This window comes from Stegodyphus dumicola, chromosome 5 (genome assembly GCF_044657685.1).
Source record: "Stegodyphus dumicola isolate Sdum_Otavi_A_Nest chromosome 5, ASM4465768v1".
NCBI classification, from domain to species: domain Eukaryota; kingdom Metazoa; phylum Arthropoda; class Arachnida; order Araneae; family Eresidae; genus Stegodyphus; species Stegodyphus dumicola.
The window spans coordinates 121586853-121611514 of NC_140772.1; the positions used below are offsets into that span (position 1 = coordinate 121586853).

Here is a 24662-nt window from a genome sequence, read left to right on the forward strand (position 1 = left end):
AAGTGTTTGCACAATATGTACGCATACGTTACTGTAAAAAAGAAATAGAGTAGAAAATGCATTAAGAACGTCATTCTTAACGTCACATCAGTAATTACATATTGCAAGTTAAAGTACAAAGGTCTCAGTGAAACTTATATTAATATTTCATCTTTCACCATTCCTTTTTTAAACCAGTATAATTTTTATATAGCTGGAAAACGAGCCTCCATACTTCAAAAAGTAGAAGTTAAAGTCATGAATCGTACCCAGTGCCAGGAACTTTATGACGAAGCCAAGAAAAGAATCACATTCCAGGAAGGCCAAATATGTGCTGGGTACAGAGATGGAAAACGAGATTCATGCCAGGTGAGGCATTCTTGCATTACTTTTCTTCTAAGAAATAGTTTTACAAAATGCAGCGCGTAAATATGGATTCACATTTAACCCTTTGATGATCATGAAAGAACTCAACTCGCATTTCAGTTGCCCACTGCAGTGGACGCAAACGAAACAGCTCGCGTTACAGATTTACGACTGACAGGTATCGCGCCAATTTGGGAAGACAGAATTGCTTATCTCGCAACCGCCGAAAAGTTAACAGCTTTTTTCATTTCCCATATCTTATCTGAGGAAGTGTATAGCATGTTCGTTTCGTCTTTTTACTTCTTTGTACGAAGAATTGTAATCGTGAAAATTTTCGGGTATCATAATTTCAATGAAAATACCCATTTTCACCTCTCTCGAATCCATTTATACAATGTTTTTGTGTGATACCTGTACGTGCTGACAGAATTAATGGATTGTAAAATGGATTCTGAAAAGACATTTTCGTGACGTCTGTACGTATGTATATATCTCGCATAGCTCAAAATCAAGTAGCCGTAAAGCGCAGAAATTTTGCACTTGAAACTGCTATAACATCTACGTGCACGTACCTTATTCGCTGCAATTGGCTGCACCAAACGTATACACACACATATATATACATATATATATCCTCTTTGTTACCCAACTCAGTGCTCAATATTTTATTTTTATATGTTTGTAAATTGGGCATTTTTTGCTTTAAAAGTGGTTGAATAATGTTGTTCTTATGTCCCGATTAAGATTTTTATGCCTTTAATTAATCTGCATGCATGAATATAAAATTATCAACAATTTAAAAGTTTAAGCTGCGGTAGGCCTAACGAAGCCGCCATTTGTGTATGCTTGAAGCTCTTAGTAGAATATTGAATTCAGTTGGTGCACCAATTTCAGCATCGTTTTGTCCAGCGGGACTAAACGTTAACTTTCAGTTTTGTGCAGCGAAAATTTTGCTTTCCTGCCTGCTGGCCTAGTTGCTTGATTTTGCCTGCAAACTCTAATTTTAATTTTAAAAATTGTTGCTTTAACTGCTTTTTACTGTGTTTGGTGTTTTAAGTTTTTCTGAATTTTGCAATTTTAATGAAGCTGTTTTGAATTTTATTTATTTTTGTCATGCTGCGAAGTGAGAACTGGATTAATTGAGTGAAAAATACATCTTTAATGAAATTCGAGGAAGTAAATTTAAGTGAAGTGCAGAAATTTGCTAGCCCGTTTGCTAGCCTGAAAAAATACGTATAATTTGCTAGCCCGTTCAAGGAAGTCACGTGTTGTCTATATCAGATACTTTTATTTTACTTTCTATTTGTAATCTTCAATAAATATTTTATTAACAGTATAGATTTTAAAAGAAATGCAGAATATTTTTTTCTATATAGTGTTTATATTATTATGCATATTCCAGTGTTTAAGTCCTATTTCTATCGATTATCTCAAATAGCTTATTTTATCTGCCTGGAGACAAGTATAAAGAAGTATTTATACGGAAGTCATCACATATATTATATTGAAAAATAGCATAAAAATGATTTAAGTAGATTAAAATAAATATTTTTCAATAAAATGTACTAAAAAGGAATTTATATTAGAGGACATCAGCAAAGATGTTAGCAAAGAAGAAGGGCACCTCATAAAGGTTTTTCTGATTCTTTTCTAAACTGAAAGATAAAGCTGAAAATTCGATCGCTTTAGACTTACGAAATAGAAAATAACAGTGTCAAAATTGGGAAAGATATTTTAGAAAGATTGGTTTTGAAGAATTCTAAGAAGAGGAAAATTACTTTTTTCCCTCTTATAGGCTAGCATCTGTTCTCAGCAGATACTTTCAGCGTTATAACAAGAAAAGCTTTTATTGTAGAAACCACTGGTTAAAACAAGGGAAAAAGACGCTCCTTTTAAGCTCCTACGTTAAGGAATAGGCTCAATAATTAGAATAATACAGGAACAAGGTTGACATTGTTATAGCAAAACGTTATAAATATCATTTTGCTTATTTCAGTAAAGTACACTCTGATTTAGTACGTGAAAAGCATTTATGATACTGAAGCATTTATGATCTGATTAAATTTAAAAAAGTGCAAAATTCATTCACAATTCAAATAAATGGCATAAGCCCTAGTAAAAATAGTTATTAAGAGAATGAAGTTATCGGAAAATTACTCAAATTGGACTTTATGTTACTTAATTACCGTATAATCCGGTGTATAGCACGTACTTTTAATACAGAATATACGATCGAAATTTACTTCTATGCGTTATATGTTTCGTATAAAGATGATGCATTTAAAAAAAGGAAAAGTTGAGTATACAAAAATTGTATTTCTACATGCACCTAAATGCTGCATGTTTAAAAAAATGGCATTCCTTATGAACTCAAAAAAATTTCTTATCTCATAACATAAAAAGTTCGCCATATTCGTTTTCCGTTACATCTTCAGGCACATCATCGAATAATGTTTTAACTTTCCATCACTGTTATTATGATCCACAAATAAATAATCATCTTCCATTCCATTCAGATTGTTGGATATTTTTCATGATTTTTGAATTACGTCGGCTTTAATTTCAGTCCATGTCATTTATTATCCACTCACTCATTCTAGACTACTATGACGCATTTGGCTTCCTTTTCGCTCCTTGTTGCCTCCCTTTTTTTCTTCCTGGCCTTCGATACTCACTTCAAAATTACGGCTTAAAATGACTACAGAAACGACTACAAAAATAGAAAACAGCTAATTGCTAATTCCGAGATATCATTCGGGCAGTAAGTGCATTCTTAGTGAAGAAAGAAAATCCTAGATAAATTAATATTTAAAGTTTAATTTGAGCAATGCATTGCATAAAATTACTATAAATATATTTCTACAATTTAAAATATTAAAAAAATCAATTGAAATTTTTTAGCAAATCAATAAAAATAATTTGTCTTCCACTTCATGTCAAATCCGTTACCTTCAGATTATTTTATCCCCAGTTAGTTTGGAAATCTGTGTAAAGGAGATAGTACGTATTCAAAGTGGTCAAACTTAGCTTGACTAGTTTATGTATGTCATTGAATATGTATTGCCCCTTTTAGGCAGATTTACAAACTAATTGTGGGTAAAATAATCTCGAAGTTAAGGAACTTGACACGAATTGGAAGACAAATTATTTTTTATTGATTTATCCATCACTGTTATCCATTCTGTAGTTACAGAAGACGAAAACTTCTGTAATTAGTTTTTATTATAATATAACACATTAATAGTTCATATTTAAAATAATTAAACTTCTTTATTTAAAAAAGCAAATTAGGTTACAAAGCAAAGCGTCTAATAACATAAAACTTGAAAGGGACGGACATTTTTGCCTACGATCCCATTTTTTAAGATTTATATCTAAAAGATTTCAAATCATTTTTTATATTTTAAATCATAGAAATATATTTTTATATAATAGTCATCTTTATGCAATGCATTTCTCAAATTAAACTTTAAATATTATTTATCTCGAATTTTCTTTTTTTTCTTCTGGGACAGTATACGTAAGCAAAATTTGAAAATGGGCCTATTGTTCCCCTTATCGCTTTGTCAATTTAGTATACCACTGTTCAAACGACTGGGAAAAAATCTTCGAATAAATGACTTTAAAAGATGATTGCACCGCATATGCATCGTTCAGGTTTCCCATGAAGAAAAGGGTGCGCGTTATACGGCGAATATACCTAAAAACTAAAAAATGTAGTTTGAAATTGTAAATGCCTGTTACACACCGGTGCGAGCTATACGCCGGAATATACGCTATATGTAACCAGGTTGTTAGGCTACAGGAAATTACTTCGACCATGTAGACTGATCCTTACTAAGGACTTAGAAGTTCGCATTTTGCCTTCAAAACAGGAACTGATTTACTATCCTTTGTATAAACGCTCCATTAAAGGAATCGCACAATAGAGTTTTAAATGGGTAAGATTTTAAATTAATTTAAAAATTTCTATGGCCAAGACAGATTGTCATTAGGCTCACAATCACACATGTAAGCTCTAGATTTTAGAAAGACCCAAAACCATTCTTTAATTTTCCTTAACCCTGTTTTTCTCTCAAGAAAATGAGCATTGAAGGAGGGTCTCTTAGAGAATGCTGTGTCTAAGGCTCTACACAAATCTTAATTCAAAAGCTATCATGTAATTTATATAAAAGATAAATTAGAAAACACGCGTAACATAAAAGATAAACTAGAAAGAAATCATGAAGTAATGCAATTTTCAAAATGCAAAGTTATAAAATTATTTCTATCACACACATTTACCTAATGTGATCCTCGTAGTAATGTAAATAATCTGAATGTATTTGTGGAAAAATTTCGTATTCTTTTATTTAAACCTTAGGCATCAGTAGTTAGAAAAAGAAAGAAATAACTCTTCTAGAAATGCAAAAGAAAAACATTATGAAAGTTGAGAATAATGCTCTTAAGATTCATTATGTAAAGAAAAATTTAAGTTACATAGATCTTTGCAATATGCAAATTATATATACTTTTGAGGCGGAAGATTTGCTAAAAGAAATTAACTTGAATATGTTTTATTTAAGATTAAAATTATGAAAATCCTGAGGCAACCATCCCTATCTCACTAGAACACGAAGCAGGAGAACTTAACAATCTCATGCTTTTATTATTCATGACTGATAAGCAGTGATGTATGAAGAAATTCTACATCGAACAACATGTTTTCACATTAATTTCTTCATTCTCATGCAAAGAAAATAATTGCATTATGCATAGTATTTCCGAAATATGGCTAGATGTTTGATTGCATCATCTACTGGCAGTGTTAAAAGTATGGGAAGTGAGGTAGTAGCGTTGGAGAATCAGTTCTTCAGACTGAAAACCGATGCACAGTAATACCACTCAGACTCCCTTCATTCCTTATTTTCGATGAGTTATTAATTAAAGCTTCCATAATAATTATCGATATTGCTAGAATGAAACAGTTAACCCCCGTTGCAATTGTAACTTGTTACTGCCATCTTGCTATTGCCAACGCCATTTCGACGCCATCTTGACATTCATCTTGACAAACGCCGTAAGCTAGGTCATGTGATTGATTTAAAAAAGAAATGAAAAAATGAAGTTTATTGTATTGTTCATTGTTTCCTTTACAGTACACCATAATAAAACACTACATTTATTATAAGCGTCTAGCCCCTCACCCTACACTTATTTCGTCTGATTAATTGACTGTTTGACTATATAGCATATAATCCAAAACAAAATCGATTGCAATAGGACACCTTATCACTTGCAAGATAATTTACATTTCTTCTAAATTTATCATAATATATTGTTTTTCGCATATTTTATAAAATGAAGAAATAATTTAATATGAATAATTTATGTTCTGTTAAGAATAAAGCATAAAATATCAAAGATTGTGACACTGCATCTTTCGTAGTTAATATTTATGCTGGAATTTTGTTTTTAGGGAGATTCCGGAGGACCTCTTGTTGTTCGAAGAGAAGGTCGTTTCATCGTAATTGGAGTAGTGTCTGCAGGGATTGGATGTGCGCGCCCTCTACTGCCAGGTGTTTACACTCATGTCTCGTCGCATCTAGACTGGATTACAGAAACTATGGAATCCACCTAATAGTTGAGGAGACATATCTTGAAATCCCGACTGAAATACATATTATGGACTACACGTATGCAACGCACAATTCGAATGAAATGAACTTTTGAATTCAGTTGACCACCAAAAAAAGAGTTTCAAAGAAAAGTTGACCACCAAAGAAGAGTTTCAAAGAAGAGTCGACCACCAAAGAAGAATACAAGAGTTCGAACTTAAACAGCTGTTGGCGTAAAATAAAAGTTTAACGTAGATACTGAAAGGATTGTAAACAGGTTGACATCTTAATACTGACTTGCTCTACTCACTTTTTGAAAAGAATGCTAAGAATTAAAATAATTTACGATATATTTTGCCAACATAAAGTATGTAAATATAAGCAATGTGTGAAACGTAATAGAGATGTATGAACTGTATGACATTGTTTTACTGAGTTGTGAGGTATGAATGAATTGTAATCACTTGTGAAAATTATGAAAAAGATTTATTATTGTTAAGAAAAATTAAATTATTTGTCAGATCTGTGTTTTATAGACCTCTTTGAAAAACACATTAATTTTGTTAATTGATGAAACACATTTTAAATACATACCCAAACAACTTAAAAAAAAACTTATTTTACAAAACTTCTCAATGACTGTTGAATTCACAAGTGTAAGAACTTATATCTTTTCTTCAGATAGTGCATGCGAATCAAATCAGAAATACTATAGCTATCGGTACATGAATGCATTCTAAATAATCCAAACTAAGCATATCCAGTCCTTTAGAAGTTACGCATTTCATAGAATTTTTCAAAAAAGATTGCTGAATTGAGTATCTTCTGAGCAATTTCCTGTTGGCCAATGAATATTTTAAAGAAGAAAAATAAAAAATTAATCAAATGACGTTGCAGACTTCGATAATTTTAATCACGTAACACTTAGTTACGTGACAAAAAACACACGAAGTTTGAGCTTTTATGCTTAAAAAAGAAAGTTTCAATCAATAAACTGTTTTCTTATCATACTAAAAATCTTTTAGAAGTCAAAATGCTACACTAGCATGAAAAACTGACCTTGAAGAAAATTTTCAGAGTAACATGATTTGAACCACTTGTAGAGTCATTAGGTTAATTGGATGAAAAAGATGAAAAATATGCGACCGCCTTCGCCGGGAATCGAACCACGGACCTCTGGAATACCGGCCCAGCGTGCTACCGTTACACCACGAAGGCATGCTAGGAAAGTGGGAGAAATACCTTATATACTTCCCTTTTTAAAGGGCGGCTAGGGTTTTAGGGGACCTAGTCGCCAAATCCTGGGGTGCGGAGAATCATCATCCACAACCCTTTTAGTTCGGGCGCCATTTGTAGAGTCATTAGGTTAATTGGAAGCAGAAAAAATGAAAAATATGCAACCGCCTTCGCCGGGAATCGAACCACGGACCTCTGAAATACCGGCCCAGCGTGCTACCGTTACACCACGAAGGCACGCTAAGGAAGTGGGAGAAATACCTTATACACTTTTATCTGAAAAAAAGAGAAAGAAATGGGAAAAAAAGGTGATTTTTTAGACGTAACCCAAAACTTTCAGTTTCTAGAGTTTCTTCGAATGTCGACTTAACACTCGCGCTTCTGTCGTAAATACGTAATTAGAAATTTACGTTTAAAAATTTAACGCAGTTATTTTTAGCAATATTTACACATACGGTCGTAAAATTTAAGGCTACCTCCTGCAAACCTGATTTCATGAGATTTGACGTCTTTTGTTCGAGTGATTCGGCTATGGGAAATATTCGTATAAAAATTTATTTTCATGCATTTTTACAAAAGGGTATCATGCGATCAAACTTATCGCAGTCTTAAAATTGTCTTACATGATTTATTTTTTAGACTGAGACCATGGATCTATCCATAGTCATTCAAGAGATATTTTGGAATGTATTTTTATTTATTTCAAATTTTGTGCGAATTTAAAGAACTTTTGACTAAAACCTTTTTGTTGCCAGTCTGCAAAGCGTAAAATATTCATATTAATTAGAAACTCTCTGTTAACTGCAGAGCTCCCTCACAGTTGATGACAACTCTTTACGGAGAGCTCTCTCTCGATATAAGAAATGCAACAACTCGCATTCCGCCATTAAAAGCCCCAAAAAATCTACTACACCAAAACAGAGAAACCAAACAATTTAGCACATCTGGAATTTCAATTTTTCACCAACAGTATTATAATACAACAACAGAACACGCAGTTTCACTATCACCTCACCTTGCGCCACAGTCCCAGCGACAGCCGACATTACTCCAGGCTCAGTATAAGAGATATTTCGCTATAATTTAGGAATCTTCGAACCAAGAAATACCTTGGGATCGATAGAATCAACAGTAAGATGCTCAAAACTCTTCCACTAAAGTCGATTTTCAATACAACCAACACCGTAAACATTATTATTGCGTCAATTTGCAAACATCTGGAAGACTGCAATGGTACCCCAATACTAAAACTAAACAAGCCACAATCGTTGTCAGAATCCTCTCAGCCAGTTAGTCTCTTACCTTCGGTAAGCAAGATCGTGGAAGCTGTGACACTGAATAGAATTCTTTCCTTCATGGACGAAAACATTATTTCCATTCCTAAATAGTTTGGTTTCCGATGCCAGATTTGTGCAATGTGCAGAATTGTGAAGTATGTCTCAAGTGAAATGCAAAACAAGAAAATTATTGGCGAACTTTTACTAAACATAGGCAAAGATTTGATCATGTCTGTTGGATGCACTCATATACAAGATATACAAACCTGGGTTGAGTTTCCCAAATATGTATACATCGTGCATGAGTGTATATATATCTAGATTATGATATATGCATTAAAAGCATTATTAAATTCTACCTAACTGATAAACGCTTTGTCGTGTGCATTCCTAATATTCATTCTACATGCTGTACCATTCTAGTCAGTGTTTCACAAGCGTCTCTCTACGAGCTCCCGTTATTTAGCGTTTATGTGAATAACATTCCACAAACACAAAGCACTACACTAGCAATGTTCGTAGATGATACAGCTATCCTTGCCCAAACTGCTTTCCTGAGGACAGTAATACAACATATATAAAATCACATACACGCTCTTCAGACTTCTCTTCTTCTAGCGGAAAATATAAATAAATATTGAAAAAACAATGGATATCCTATTTACAAAGAGAATAAAAATAAACTGGAACTTGGAACTTTATGGGATTACTTTCTTTGGCTAGGCAAGACCCGTATCTCGGGGTGATTCTCGCTAACGCTGTCATACTCAATGGACCCACATATTACTTTTGTGCAGTTACAAGTATATACTATATGCTAGCCAAGCAATTGCTTGAAAACTCTTCGTTAATTAATAAATGAAGTATTGACGATTATGATTATGATATATATGATACTCGTAATATAAAATATCCCAGGAAGAACTGTAATGAAAATATGACTAAGTTTTGCAATCATTTAGTTGTCATACTTGCCTTTATTATTTATATCTACTATAAAAATGTAAACTCTGTGAAACTGCTAATTTTTTAATAGACTATCATAATGAACACTTTTTAAACTAAAAAAAAAATTTGAAAAAAAAAAAAAAAAAAACTTATTCAACAGGGATAGTTTTCCTTGCACAAGCACTCTGGATATTGCCCCATTCCAATCCGAAAGGTATAAAAGAAGAGTACTGCCACTAAGCAAAATTCAATATATTTTGTCTTTCGAATTTGATGGCACTGTAGGAAAGAAAACGGTGGCGCCTAGAATCAACAAATTTTTGAACACCCTTAACTGTCCGTTCGAACTCGAACCTTCGAAGCCTAAAATTTGAATTTTAGAATTTTTTTAAAAACTTATTTCAGATTTTGTAAGAGTTTAAGTAGTTTTTGAATAAAAACTCAACGATGTAAAAGCTTTATGTTGCCACTCAGCAAAGTTTAATGTACTTCATATCTAATCAGGAACGTCAATGTAAAAGTGTTGTATTGCCACTCGGCAAAACGTAAAATTGTCTTTCAAATTTAATGAAAATATCAGCGATTTTAAAGAAATGTATTGTCACTGCCCAATATAAAATACAATGATACTTTTAGGTACTAGTGTATCTGGATACAAGATTTTCGGAACACGAGTCTAAGTGAGAGTTTCTCTGCAAATAATGCAAACAGGCTGTGAGTTCTTTTAGCTTATGTAGTCAGTAGTCCGTCAATAATGTTCATGTCCGTCAATATTGCCACGCCTTGTTCATGTAGTTCATGTAGCTCGCTCGTTAGTACGTATCTCCATAATATTTCATGTTCTCCTTGTCGCATTCTTCACATGTTTGTCACTGACCAATTGCTTTGACATAATTACTATGAAATTTGTATGGCAATGAGTCTTAATAAATAACTAATGCGAAGAACTGGAGGATGTCTCCAGAATTAAAGCATGAAATCATTGATAAAAATGAGCAATGTGTGCGTGTAGTGAACCTGGCCAAATAGTTAGAGAATTAGCACTTCTACGATATATACGATATTGAAGTAAAAGGAGGCAGTAAAGGATATATACGTCAGCCAAGGGGATTACAACAACATCCAAACAGCAGGCTTCTGTAAATGAAAAGCTCGAGAAGCTGCTGTTTGTGTGGTTAAAGAGAAGTAGCTCAAAAGAAATACCATAATCGAGGCGATCACACACTGATTTGCTGAAGATGATTCTGTCTTTCTCTTAAATCTCTTAAACAATGAATCTGAAGCGATATTCAAGATAAAATATGGAAGGCTTTAAAAGTTTAAAAGGCGAGCTGAAATTTCCTCTATTGTCAAATATCGTAAAGCAGTGAGCTCAGATATGAATACAGTGCAGCAGTTCCTTGAAAACATTTACTGCACTGATAGAAACCGAAGAGTACATTTCCCAGTATTCTGTTGTTCATTTTTTTTACATTTCCTTTTTTATATGTTTGTATTATGCTTCATAACGTTTTATTACTATTCTTTAAAATACATTAAGTGCATTAATTTTTATTTAGAAACATATTAACAAAGATACTGAGGCTGTTATTCGGCAAACTGGATCCATTTAAATGTATTTCAAATGCAAACTTGTTTTAGGATACGAGTAGATCGGCTTATGAGCTCAATCACAGACCAAATTAAACTCGTATGCTAAAGTACCACGGCACGTTTTGCTTCAACGAACCAATTTGTTAACATTTGGCAAAGCGTAAGATACTTATTTTTTTTTCAAATTTATTCTGTTATTAATTAACGGACTAAGTGATTTAAAAGCAATAAACACGGATTCATTTCAAAGGAACAATATGAAGAAAGTGACTGTGTAAAGTCATGAAATTGAAGAAATCCGCAATGTTCTTGTCAGGATTTGAAAACCGAACCACCCGAATACGCGTCACGCTTACTTCCAGTTACACTACGAAGGCACGCGAAAAGGACGGAGATAATACCTTCTATACTCCCCGTTCAAAACGGCGACTAGGGATGAGAGGACCCAATCACCAGATCCGACAAATTTTCATTCACCAACTTTTTAATGCAGGAGCTTCTTGTAAAGTCATTTAGAATTTTTCGATGTCTGGTAACTATAGAAATCCGCAATACCGGGATTCGAACTTCCGACCTCACGAAAGCACGTCGAGCGTGCTTCCAGTTACACCACGAAGGCATGAGGAAAAGGGAGAAAATACATAACTGATTTCATTGAAATTAAATATGCGTGAAACTAACATACCGCATACATGTTCGATTGGCGAAGGATGTGTGACTTTATTGGCAAATTAAGAATATTAATAGCTTAGAGATAGTATAGAGATGCGTGAATAATATGGGGTCTAGCATTATCCTCTTGGAAAATGGTTCGAGAATGTTGTGCCATGAAGAGCAATGAAAACGGCAGCTGGATGTCGAACAATTAAAGTTGTATGCGGGATCATTAGGAGCGACCTTCTGCCAAAAGACATAGCACCCCACACCGTCACGCCAGAAGTAATAGTTGTGTGCATCTGTAAAATAAAGGCTTACTGTGACTACTGGCCGTGGCCTCTTCATACATGGACGGGATGGTCATCTGCTTCAAGACTGAAGCTGAATTCATCGCTGAACATTAGACGATGGAAACTGGCTAGTAGTCGTGGTGATCGGCTACGACACAACTCTGGACGACTCTGTGGATATTGCAGGGTTAAAGGCACGCAAGTCTTTCTCAACCAAGCGTCATGAAATGGTGGAAGGTGCCACGTGTGGTCTGGAAGAGGTTGTATCACGCTGGTTAGTGAAGAACGATGTCGTTGAGGCATTCGAGCTTGTCGCACAATCATCCTACTCTGTTTCGCATTCATGCACCTTCGCCTTTCAAAGTTTGATTCCACCGATGAGTACCTTACAGAAACTATCGTTGCTAGCTCCATTGTACACAGCTTTGTCCGTACATTACAAGTTGTGGCTTATTGCCAAGTATTATTAATTATTAACATTTTACGGACCTCCCCTGCTAACTGAATGCAACTGAGGGCTTACCCGTGAACATACTATATACATATAGGCGGGAGGGCCGGTCGTAAGTCCACGGTACCTCTTTGAAAGAGAAATAAATGCTTCGCCTTGCTACGCTAGAGTGTCTCAAATCCCTGCGCAGACTTTGACTTGAATTCTCTCTTTCCCCCAGGACTGAACTGGGGCACCGGGAGCTTGCACACTTCGGTTCTTAGAGACCACCCCGGAGGGAGGCTCACAACGAACACCGTGTCCACTTGGCAATCTGACTAGTCGTTGATGCGCCCCGCCAGTACTACGCGACTGCCCGTCACCGAAGAATATTAGCCGAAATAAGCAGACTGGCTACGCTACCAGATCCCCCGGTTCGAGGACTCCTGCAATCCCCCTTGGTCCAGCCGTATAAACAACCTTCCCTCGGGTTCTGGAACCGTCAAGCTCAACAAGCTCAAAATGCTTTTCTCCAGAGTACGCTGTCATGATATAGAATCAAGCCAACACTGCACCGCGGGGAGGGGGTATATTTCCAGGTATGTGCAGCCCGCGTCACACATCCCGACTGTGCGACAACTTTCGAAGCTGTCCAATTATCTATAAAGTCTTCGACAACGTAGGAGCGGCAAGAGTTGTATACCGTCCACACCGTTGTCTGTTTTATGCGATGCTATTTGCGCAGTAGACACGCGTGCTATGACTGAAATTAATACTCGTTGGCTTCGAAAGTTTAATCATTTGCAAATTTGGTGCAAAGGAATTTGCATACAAAATTTCGAGAGATCGGATTATTTTTTAAGTGTGTTTTTTTATAAAGTGTATACGCATTTTGCTTTTTCATGATAAATATTTTAGATGGATATTCGCATACGCGGATAGTTATTTGAAAAGAATAGGATTCTTTTAAAAATAATGTTTTAGATAAAATTTTTAAACAATAACTGTGATTTTTTTTAACAAAAACTCTGATATTTTCGAAAGTTTCAGTGTTGTAGTAGATTGGTAATGTTAAATTTCATTAGTTTTCTTCGTGCAAACAAAATGTTTCATTTAACATAATGTCAGAACTGCATGTGAACATTCTTAGCTAATGATAGCACAGTAAATAGTTCTCCTTTCTAAATTTATAAAAGCATAAAATAAGTTTTTTCTCAACATGCATCGAACCAAAAATTTTTACTATAGGAAGTTTTAAGCTATAATAATGAAAAGCAAATTTAATATTTTAAGTATCAAGCTATGTATTGTTACCATTTTTGGTTCTACATATTTTTTCGCTTTTTGAAAAGTCAAGAAGCGATGAAGTACAAATGACTTAATCCCTAAAAGTAAATGAAAAAAGTAATCTAAGTAAAGTTAATCTACATAAGCGTAGGAAACTCTTATGTAGAAAATAAAGTAAAGTAAAGTTAACCTACATAAGCGTAGGAAACGTGAAACTAGACTCTCTAGATTTCAAATGCATTTGGTTATCAAAGACATAAAAATCTAATAAAATACTTTGGAAGTGCAGGCGAAATCTACATAATGCATTTTTTACTCTTTAGTGCTCCAGGGAAAATGTTGGAAAATTTCACGGCTGTAACATTAAGCAAAGAGTAGAGAATATGCTGCATTATACCAGCAATATGGGGGCTGGTATAATGCAACAGGGCTTTCGTTTTCTCAGTTTTTCGTGCATTTAAAAGCAAGAGATTTCAACATTTCAACCTTTCTCTGAAAAGATAACAGAGAAATAAAAAATACATAACAAAAAAAATTATAACCTACATTTACAGATTGTTTGGAAATGATTGCACGATGAAATGTCATTTGAGATACAGGTTTTTTATATCCATGGCTCCACTTTAGAAAGCGAATCAACTAAGGTAAGCTTTCAGAATACAAAAATTTTTGTCACGAAAATATATGAGTCTTAAATTTTTATAAAGATTTAAGACTCGATTAATAACATAAGGTTATATAAGATTTTAAGTATCTTAAAGGAAAAACACCAAAATAAAAGAAAATCAGTCAAATAAAAGAGGTGTCGCATTTATTATAGCTTTATGTTAATTCTTTTCTTTATCTTCTACTTCTTCCATCAGCACTCACCAGAACACATATCAAATTGAGTTTAAATGGCGAGTGGTATAGTAATTTAGAAAGCGTACTGCGACAATCATAAGCCACTGTAACATTTAAGCAGATAGGAAGACTCTCCCATTTAGCCGACCTGTAGATTGATGTGCGAAATTTTATTCTCGTAGAATGTAGAATCTTTTGTTAGTGTTACTGTCTGTCTGTTGTCTGTGTTGCCAAATTATGTTTATAAAATCTCCAGAAATTAAGTAAAATACTTATTAAGAAACATTCCTTCATTCAGACTATCGAAAAACATTTTTTTCAAATAACGAGATAGAATGATTTTTATTTAATTGTACGGATTATTAACTAGTATTTTGTAGCACGCAAAATATGAAAATGATTTTACATCAAAGTAATCCTCTCTTAAAAAATGCACGTGAAATAAAAATAGCACGGAGGTTTAATAATCCTTCCTTAGAAGAATATTCTAGGATAAATTGTGAGAAATTTATTAATTTCATCTTTTATTTCACTCAAAAGCATTTAATCCGTCATCATCAAAAGCAAATATGTGCATTAATTATTTTGTGTGAAAGAATAATCACTGAACATTTTCAGAAATTAAACCGTACTTTTTGAAAACTTATTTCCTCAAAGAGAACAAAAATGCAATTTTTTTTTTTTAAATTCTAGTTACCAAAACTGAAGAGACGAATGCTTTTCTATTAAGGATGAGATTAGAGTTAATTGGAATTAGAAAGTTTTTTTTTTTTTTTTTTTTTTTGCTTTATCATTTGTATCTTTGAAAACTTAAAAACGATACATATTACTTTAATGGCATTTTAATGTAACATGTACCTTGAAATCTATAATGCAATTAAAAAAAATACCACTAATGGATCCTAAGCAGTTCCTAATACTCTAAAATAGAGTTTCATCTACAGATGAAGAAGAATCGGGGGAAAAAAAAATGAATAATAAATATCATTTTAATGTTTTGCAGCTGAGGATGGTGGTTCGGTAAAACCATCGAAACTAGTCCTGTGAAAATTTTGTAAATATAACGCTGATTTTTGTTGTTTGACTTCTGAATTAGTATTTATTCGGCGTGTTATTGTGTCTTAATTACAGAAGTATTGCAATCGCGAAAACTTTTGGGTGTCAAATTTCAAAGAAAATATCCATTTTGCAGCTATTGAATGGAATTTAACGATGTTTTTGCGTGACATTTGTACGCATTTGTATATATTTATATATGTATATATATACAAATATATACCCGTTTTGTTACTCGGCTCCGTGAGCTCAGTTTTTTTATTCTTATATGCTGGTAAATTGTGCTTTTTTTGCTTTAAAAATGATTGAATTATTTTGTTCTTATCTTCAGGTTAAGGTTTTTATGCCTTTAGTTAATCTGCATTCAATAGTTGTAGAATTATCAATAATTTAAAAGTTGTTCAAATGCGGCTAAGCCTAATTTTGTTATTATAGCAGCCATACTTGTTTACATTTGAAACTTAGCAGAACAGTCAATTAAGTCAGTTTCTGCTCCTTCAATGTCTTTTTGCCGAGTGGGACCAAAAGAAAACTTTTAGTTTTGTGCCCCGAAAAATCTACCTTCTTGCCTGCTGGATGAATTGCTTGTTTTTGAGTAGAAACTGTAATTTTAATTGTAAAATTGGTTTTTTAATTAACTGTATTTCGTGTTTTATGTTTTTCTACATTTTTCCACTTTAATGAAGATATTATGAGTTTTTACGCATTTTTGCCTTGCCGCGAAATGAGAACTGAATTAATTGAATGAGATATATATCTCTAACGAAATTCGAGGAAATAAGTTTAAATGAAATACAGAAAAAACTGCGTATAATTTAATATTCCGTAATAACAAGGAAGTAAAAACAAACCGAGCCATCAAAATTTCACATTCTCCTGAAGAACTAAGTTTATTCAACACTAAACATTCATTAGGTTTCAACTTAATTGGCTCATATTTAGTCTAATGCAGATTTTGAGTGGTCTAAGCTCATTTAAAATATTCTAAACTATTTCTTAAGATTTTTCTTAAGATTTCTAAACTATTTCTTAAGATGTTCTTAAGATTAAATATGTCACAGAATTTTTTTCCTCATTGTAGGCTTATCTTTTCTCTCTCTTTCTTCTGGCAAATCAAGAAGCGTCATTCTTTTAGCTCAGCATACTATAAAATGCAGAAATTCTTTGCATTAATATTTTTACCTGTAATTATGAATTTAAACTTGTGCTTAAATTATAAACTTGTGCTTTAATTATGAATTTAAACTTGTGCCCAAAAGGGCGTTAGCCCGAAAAGACTCGTAACGGGATTTTGCGTCATCCACTATAAACAGTGAGTCACTTTGGCTCCGTTTGGATTGAGGCACAGTATTACTCGCTTTCTCACTCCCGCCAGTTTCTTTTCTCTTAAAGGAAACTTTTCTCACTCCCGGAAGTTTCTTCTCTCTTAAAGGCATTCCACATATCTCAGACCCGAATTGGGACACTAGACGGAGCTGGTAAGAGCAGGAAATTCCATCTCATGTTGTAAACAGGTAAAACATGAAAGAATTAAAGCATCAAGTTGTTGCCACCAAATATTATCAGCCTGTATTAGTTTTAAAGAAATTAAACAATAACGAATCTGCATGCATGTATGCATGTTTCTCTCACTGTGAAAAAAACAACGGCCTCTAAGGCCGTCAAATTTTGAATAACGTAGTCCTCGACTCAAACAAGTGCCCTTGGAAGCCCCAAAATTTGAGTTTTACGTTTCATATTTTATAAAATTTTAATGGATTTTTTATTAACAAATTCAATTATTTGAAAGCCAGCAGTGGCAACACTGTAAGGAATAAAACATTTTTATCTTCATCGCGCGAGACTGTCACAAATTCTAAATGTATGCTGCTTTTAAATATTTTGTTATTTTGTTGTTGAATCGAATTTTATGTGGCGTAAGCTCCAAGAACGTGTTAATTATAAATAAAGTAAACACACAAAGCGTTATTAAAAGAAAAAAGCTTTTCCAAGCCATCTTACTAAGAAAACTGAATATTGATATGACGAACTGAGAAAAGATTGAAAAAAATAAAAAAGTGTAAGCAACGCAGAAGACTGCATCGCGAATTCTAAACACATGCTGCTTTTAAAATTTTTGTAATTTTGCTGCTGGATTGTATATGTCGTTAAGTGCGAAGAAAATGATGCTTAATAATAAAGGTAGAATGACAGGAAGAATTTGATTAGCAGGAGTGAGTTAAACAGGAAGAATTAGATTAGCAAGAGAGGGGTTAAATACCCATAACAAACACTTTTGAGCAAACGTTAAAATCTGAACCTTTTAAGATTTTTCGCTTTTATTTTTCTTTGAAAGTAATACATCACATTTATCAAATTACATTAAATAATCACTCATTTCAGTATAAATGAAACATTTTCTTTTTGAAAACAATATATGTATGTATCAAAATACATTAAATGATCACCTATTTTAAGTGCAAGTTAAACACATTCATCTTTATTTCTTTTCTCCCACTGTTTTTAACAGAATACGGTTTAAATATTAAATATTCTTTTTTTTTAATTCTCGAGTAAATAAATTATAATGTAAACTAAATATACGCTCTTTTGAGTTTCAGAAATAAGAATATTGCTGTTGTTCACTATTTTATTGAATAATTTTTGTTCATAAATGATAACTCAACATCTTCAGTTTTGAAACACTCTTTTCGGTCCCTGAAATTCTCCTCTTTCACTTAAAGCTAAATAGACTTATATTTAAATAAACACGAAAACTGTTTACCCATAAGATACTAAGGATGAAAATAGTGCTTCTGTCAGTTTATTTCCTTTCATTTAGTTTCTTAAATTCACTTTGCAGCAACTCAAAATTTCGTATGCAGACTTACGAAATTCAAAATATTCAGAAGCCTCCAAATCGAGGTCGTAAATATACTCTTGTCTTCTAATCGTGAACATTCCACTATTTTTATGCTCAGCAATATAATAAGACAGCTGCTCTTGCCGATCGAACGGCACTGCCTGGAAGGCAGAAAATTTTGAGAAAGATTGTATGGAATGCATTTCAACCGTAACCCTGGAGACGGCTTTAATTTTCTAGGTTAGAAGAATCTGATATGAAACCCGGGAGATGCTATAACAAGGAATTTTCCGTTTTGGTGGTTTTATTTCTCACATATCGATTTCATTTTCCGCATTCATGGGACTTGGAGATTCTTTATATGAAACTGATTCTTGTGCAGCCAGATTCTTTATTTTTTTGTAGAAAATATTGTTTCTTATAATCTCCAGTTTGAAATTTCTTATAATCTCTAGTTTGGAATTTTTACATTTAAAACGAGTAGTTATTTAAGAAAGTTATCGGAGGCTCCTCAAAGAAGATAGCAGATATAGGATCTTGAATAAACTTAGAGTATAAAACAAAATCTTAAAAAAAAATTCTTAATTTTATTGGAGTAGTTTTGTAGTGTAATTAGGTTATTTTGAAACAGTAATCGCGAAAAAAAATGTGCAGTGCCCCCGCCGGGATCGAAACTGGACCCCTCGAATATGCGCTGAGTGTGCTAACCGTTGCACCACGCATCGTCCATCATCGTCATTCATTTCATACATATAATTGCTGTTCATTTCTTACGTGTTACTTCTTTTCCTAGGAGCTTTATTTGAAATTTATTTAATCTTAAAATTACTTCTGCTACATGGTTTTGTACTGTGTTCTGAAATTTCCACTCTGCTGCGTGGGTGCGGTTCTGACATCTCACTGCTTTCTAAGACAGCTGTCAGATTCCAAAAAGCACCCCTCATTGGAATAGAGGGTCTTTTTTCTTCAACCCTCATTCAGTTCTTTCCTTAGAGGAACAGATTTGAATGGACTTTAATTGACTAGACTTTAGGACATTATTTGTCGATGCGAGTAACAAAATTATATAAAAATATAAATTAATATAAATATTAATATTATATAGATAATATTAATATTATATAGTTATAATATTAATATTATCTATATAATATTGATATTTATATTAATTTATATTTATTTATTAATATTATATATTAATATATATAGATAATATTAATATTATCTATAACCTAAATCTAAATTCTTTAAAAATTGTCAAAGTTCTTGCTTTACTCCCTAGTTTTCCAAAAGGAAGTTGTGGAAACCTAAGACGATATTAGAGATCTCAAGGGCAGCAGGCGGGTAATAAGAATACGCTTTGGAAATTTGGCTGTCTGAATACTTTTTAAACGAACATCGAAACATTCATGTCATGATATAAATTTACAACCAGTCAATGGCCCAATTATATTAGCGAACAGATTTGTCGCACGCATTAGTCTAGGCTGCATGAGTTTATTTTATTTTTTTTTTTAATTTTAAAGTAAGGAAGGTTTACAAAATAATAGACTAGAATTTTAAAATTATAACTACACTTGTAATCATATTAAAAATATGCAATTAGCATATTCTTTGAACATGCGAGTAGCGGAACACTGTGTGTATTATAGCAGGATTTGCGCATGCTTTGCCAGGTTCAATATTATTACTCTGAGACGATATCTTTCACGTTTTTAAATCGTTACCATTATGTTTATGCATTTCGTGACGTGTTTTAATTCCAATTCATGCAACGTAAGCACAACATTTAAACCTTTTATGTATTTTTAGTAACTACATATCATAATCAAAGGCTATTTAATATAAAGTTCCTGCAAAGACGAGCCGTAATAAGCAAAAAAATCTTCAAAAGATAACGGTGAGCCAAAAAGGATTGGAAAACTTATATTTTATTCACATCGACTCGGTATGGAATTATTGGAGATTTATTCAACAATATGTCTCTAATATTTGTTTTTATTTATTTATATTTTATTGTATAAAATAGTTCGTTGATTTTGTATTATTGCATATTTGTTTATTTGTATATTAGTGATAGTCTACTCAGACCATGCTGTCGTTGGTCGCTTGTAATCCGGAAAAAACTTTTACCCCGGCTTATGTGTTGGACGTTAAAGCTGCAGGAGCTCAATTTTATAATAAAACACACAGCGGGAAAGGAAAATGTTATCGAGTATGCCCTATCAAGAATTAAGATTGACGAATAGGTAAATACAGTTAGATGTACGATGTTAACTTCGAAAATAATTGAGTCCCGTGAAACAATAATTGCAGAACTGAAGTCAGACTCTGAATTCAAAGATATTTATTCATATCTCGAAGACCTCGAACATTACGAGCATGTGGACATAACGGCAATTAGAAATAGGGCTGCCCACTATGAAATCCTTGATAAATTACTATGTTACACGTAAATAACTAACGAGAATCAAGAGTACCGACCAGTGATCCCAGTGAGTCTACGTTTAAATATTTTAGAGGAGTTGCAAGATTCGCCAATTTCAGATCATTTAGGAATCAGAAAAACTTTACAAAGGGTCCGCGAAGCTGTTTTTTTTTCCGCAGTTGCAGAGGGTGATTACGGCGTATGTTAGGTCATGTCACATTAATTAACGACGTCAATTATAACCCAGCGGAGTACTTTAATAATATAAAGCCCACTTTCCCCAGTGAATTGGTGGGTGGGCATCGATTTGCTCGAACCTAATCCCAAAACAAGGCATCAGCAAAAATACTGTGAGATTCGTTTTTAAATAAATACATTTTAAAATACGAGCCCCAGTAAAAGTAATACCTGATAACGGAAAACAAATATTTGAAAATATTTGCACAGGACTTGGCATACCCCATCTAAAAATCCCACCATATATCCCGCAATCGAATATAGCGGAACGCGTAAACAAAAATATTCATAAAATTATTCGGGGATATGTTAAGGATTATGATGAAACATGACACTACGCAAAAGAGCCCCGCAGAACTTTTTTTTTTTTTTTAGGAAGGAAATTTTTAACTCCCTTAGATAAACTTTTTTTTTTTTTTCAAACAAAGGCAAGAAAAAATTCAGTTAAAGGACATTCATAAAATCATTGGTGAGGCGGTAAGAAACTTGGATTCATTGGATTCAGCTAGGCAGAAGCATACCAAAATGTACTAAAATTGAAACAGTGCTTATCATCTGGGCCAGAAAAGAAAGTGACAAAATTTGAGCCCAGGTTCGAAGAGACGTTTGTTATTGAAAGAATAAAATTCACCACTTTATATTTAAAGGCTACAATTGGCCAGAAAACAGTGGCTAATATTGACCAAGTTAAACCGTATTACAGTCGAAATGATTTTGAAATTTTAAAAGATCTCTTTCAGAATCCTGAAGCGTGTCAAGAAGTTCGGATGAGCAAATATCACAATAGATTCCCCCAGCAGGGAAACGAAAACCGGCGGAAAGCTAAAATGAAAGACCAGCAAAACGAGTCCCGCCGCAAAGACGTCCAGGGCCAGCAGAAAAGAGGAAAATATCGACGAATGGAAGACCAGTTAAGCGAGGGCCATCACAGACAGGTCCGGACGCAACGAAGAAACCTTGAGAGACAGTCACGGTTATCCATCGACACCAAAGCTGTATATATAGCTTGAAGCAGTTTTGATAGACAACCAGAAATAATGGACAAGAATATGTCACTGTCTCTGTGTTTCTTCCAGGTTATGGGAACACGTAGTTCACAGCCTTCTATAACCAACCCAGATACCCTTTAGAAGCAGAATTATTAAAGGACATCTTGTTCACAAATCTACCTGTTATATTAGCAGGGTATTTTAAAGCGAAACATGAGGAATGGAACTGTCGTAAAACAAACCCAAACGGAGAACAACTTTTTGAATTTATAAACAATGAACCTGCTTATTTCTTTGCACCTGAGGAATACACTTATCTTGCACACGACACGAACAGAGGGGACATTCTTGATCTACTCCTTACCTCTGCTTCAATTACAGTATATCTTGACGTTGTTAATGATCTAAGCTCGGATCATTTACCTTTACTGGCTACAATCTTAAAAGACAAAATGACGCAGGAAAAAAAGATTACAGACTGGAAGCAGTATAATCTGATTTTAAGTAATAATACTGCCCTGAACACAGCTTTAAGAACCAAGCAGGACATAGATCTAGCTGTGAACCAGTTTACTAACAGTATCATTAATGCAGTCAATACTGCCACCAAGAATATTGCCGTTAAACAGACATCTGGAAGACTTCCCCTCCCCCATCAAAGACAAAATCAGAGAAAGAAATAGATTAAGGAAAGCCTGGAATCGAACATGGAACAATACGGAATAAATACGGAATAAAACGGAAATAAATAGACTGAATAGAGACATTAAACAATCAATTCTTCAGCTCAGAAATGACCTTTGGGACGAGAAAATCATGAATTTTAATGAACCAGACAATGCGTTCTGGTCATTTGTCAGAAATTTAAAAGGAAAGGCTGTAGAGAATAAACCACTTCACTTCAATAACAGCGTGGCTCTCACTAATAAAGAAAAAGCAAACGCCTTTGCAGAACATTTTGAAAATCAGTTTAAACCGAATGAATGAGAGTCCTTGTGACATAGACTTCGTTTATGATGTAAGATACTGCATTAATGACTGGTTTACCTCACAGGATGACTTAAAAGACAATCTGGAACTCACCTCTCCACATGAAATCCAAGAAATCATAAGGAAACTGAAAAACAGGAAGGCACCAGGCTATGATGCAATAACCAACCTAGCGATCAAGAATTTACCAAAAAATTGCATTGCAAGATATGCCAGTATTTTAAATGCTTGCTTAACCATCAGATACTTTCCGCTTGCCTGGAAAAGAGCCAAAATGATTGTTTTACCTAAAGCCGGCAAGGTTACCACTCGCCCAGAAGGATTTAGACCTATCAGTCTGCTTCCCGTTTTGGGGAAAATTTTTGAACGTATCATTTATCATAAAATCCAACCATACTTAGAGAAACTAGCAAAAAAACAGTTTGGTTTCCGAAAAACGCTTTCCACCACGAAACAATTGGTCAGATTTTCTGAGTACATCGGCAGTGTGTTACATAACAGACAAAATGTGGCTTTACTCATGCTAGATGTAGCCAAAGCATTTGACCGCGTCTGGCATGAGGGTCTAATTTTCAAGCTCCGTTCCCTTGGTTTCACCAAAACTTTAATGTGTCTCATCTACTGATTCCTGAAAGACAGAAGTTTTCATGTTTCTATTGGAAATGAGATTTCTGAAGTCAAAAGAATTCACGCCGGCGTCCCGCAAGGGTCAGTTTTAGGTCCGATTTTATATCTTTTCTTTGTGACTGACTTCCCTAAAACAGGCTTTAACTACAATTATTTCATTGGCTATTATGCTGATGATGCGGCGCTTGCTGTAAAATCTATGTGTCCTAATCAAGCTGTCAGGAAACTTCAACAAGTCATGCCACAAGTAGAATTTTGGTATACCAAATGGCGCATTTCAATTAACGCAGATAAATCCAAACTACTCATTATAAGAAAGAAGAACTCTGCTACTGAAATCACAGAAAAGCTTAAGCTACTTGACACAGAAGTTCCTAGAGTACGCAAGGCGAATTACCTTGGCGTTATTATTAATGGTAAATTTTCCTGGAAGGATCACCTGACTCATGTCAGGGGGAAAACACTAGGAGTTATTCAGAGTCTTAACCCACTTCTTAACTAGCACTCTAAACTGGACTTAAGAAAAAAACGGCACTTATACATCTCTGTTATACGGCCAATCTTCACGTATTCATACTCTGCGTGGGCATCAATTAGAGATAGGGACATATCTAAATTACAAATTACACAGAACAAGTTGCATGAAATAACCATATAATCGACAACCATTTTAACAAAAAGAAATAGAAGAGATTATAAAGGAAAATTATAACCTTTACAAAATATGCGAATTTAATTAATATATTAAATTATTAAAAATAATATTAAATTTCGACGTCTGTTAGTCGAAAGCTATGCGTATTAAATAAGGAGCGACTTGCAGCATTCCTTTGTAGTAGGAGATCAAAACGCATTGAATGCTTTGTAGCAGTGAATATACGATGTTTCAGCAAGATGACTTAGCTGAATCGGTAGTCAGAAAGGCCACCATTCATTTACAGGACAGTCAAACGAAATCCATTATAGCGGAAGTGTTAGGAGTTTTCAAAA

At 33.8% G+C, this 24662-nt stretch overlaps 1 protein-coding gene across 1 annotated transcript in view; it reads left to right on the forward strand.

Annotated features, from left to right (window-relative positions):
* The window catches only part of LOC118201859 (trypsin-1-like), a 32082-nt gene extending 25618 nt beyond the window's left edge, over positions 1-6464 (forward strand). The window contains exons 5-6 of the mRNA XM_035374027.2: positions 194-348; positions 5804-6464. Of these exons, the coding sequence (XP_035229918.1) occupies positions 194-348; positions 5804-5965 (317 nt within the window). The 3' untranslated portion in view covers positions 5966-6464. The remainder of the gene's footprint in view (positions 1-193; positions 349-5803) is intronic.
* The last annotated feature ends 18198 nt before the right edge of the window (positions 6465-24662 follow it).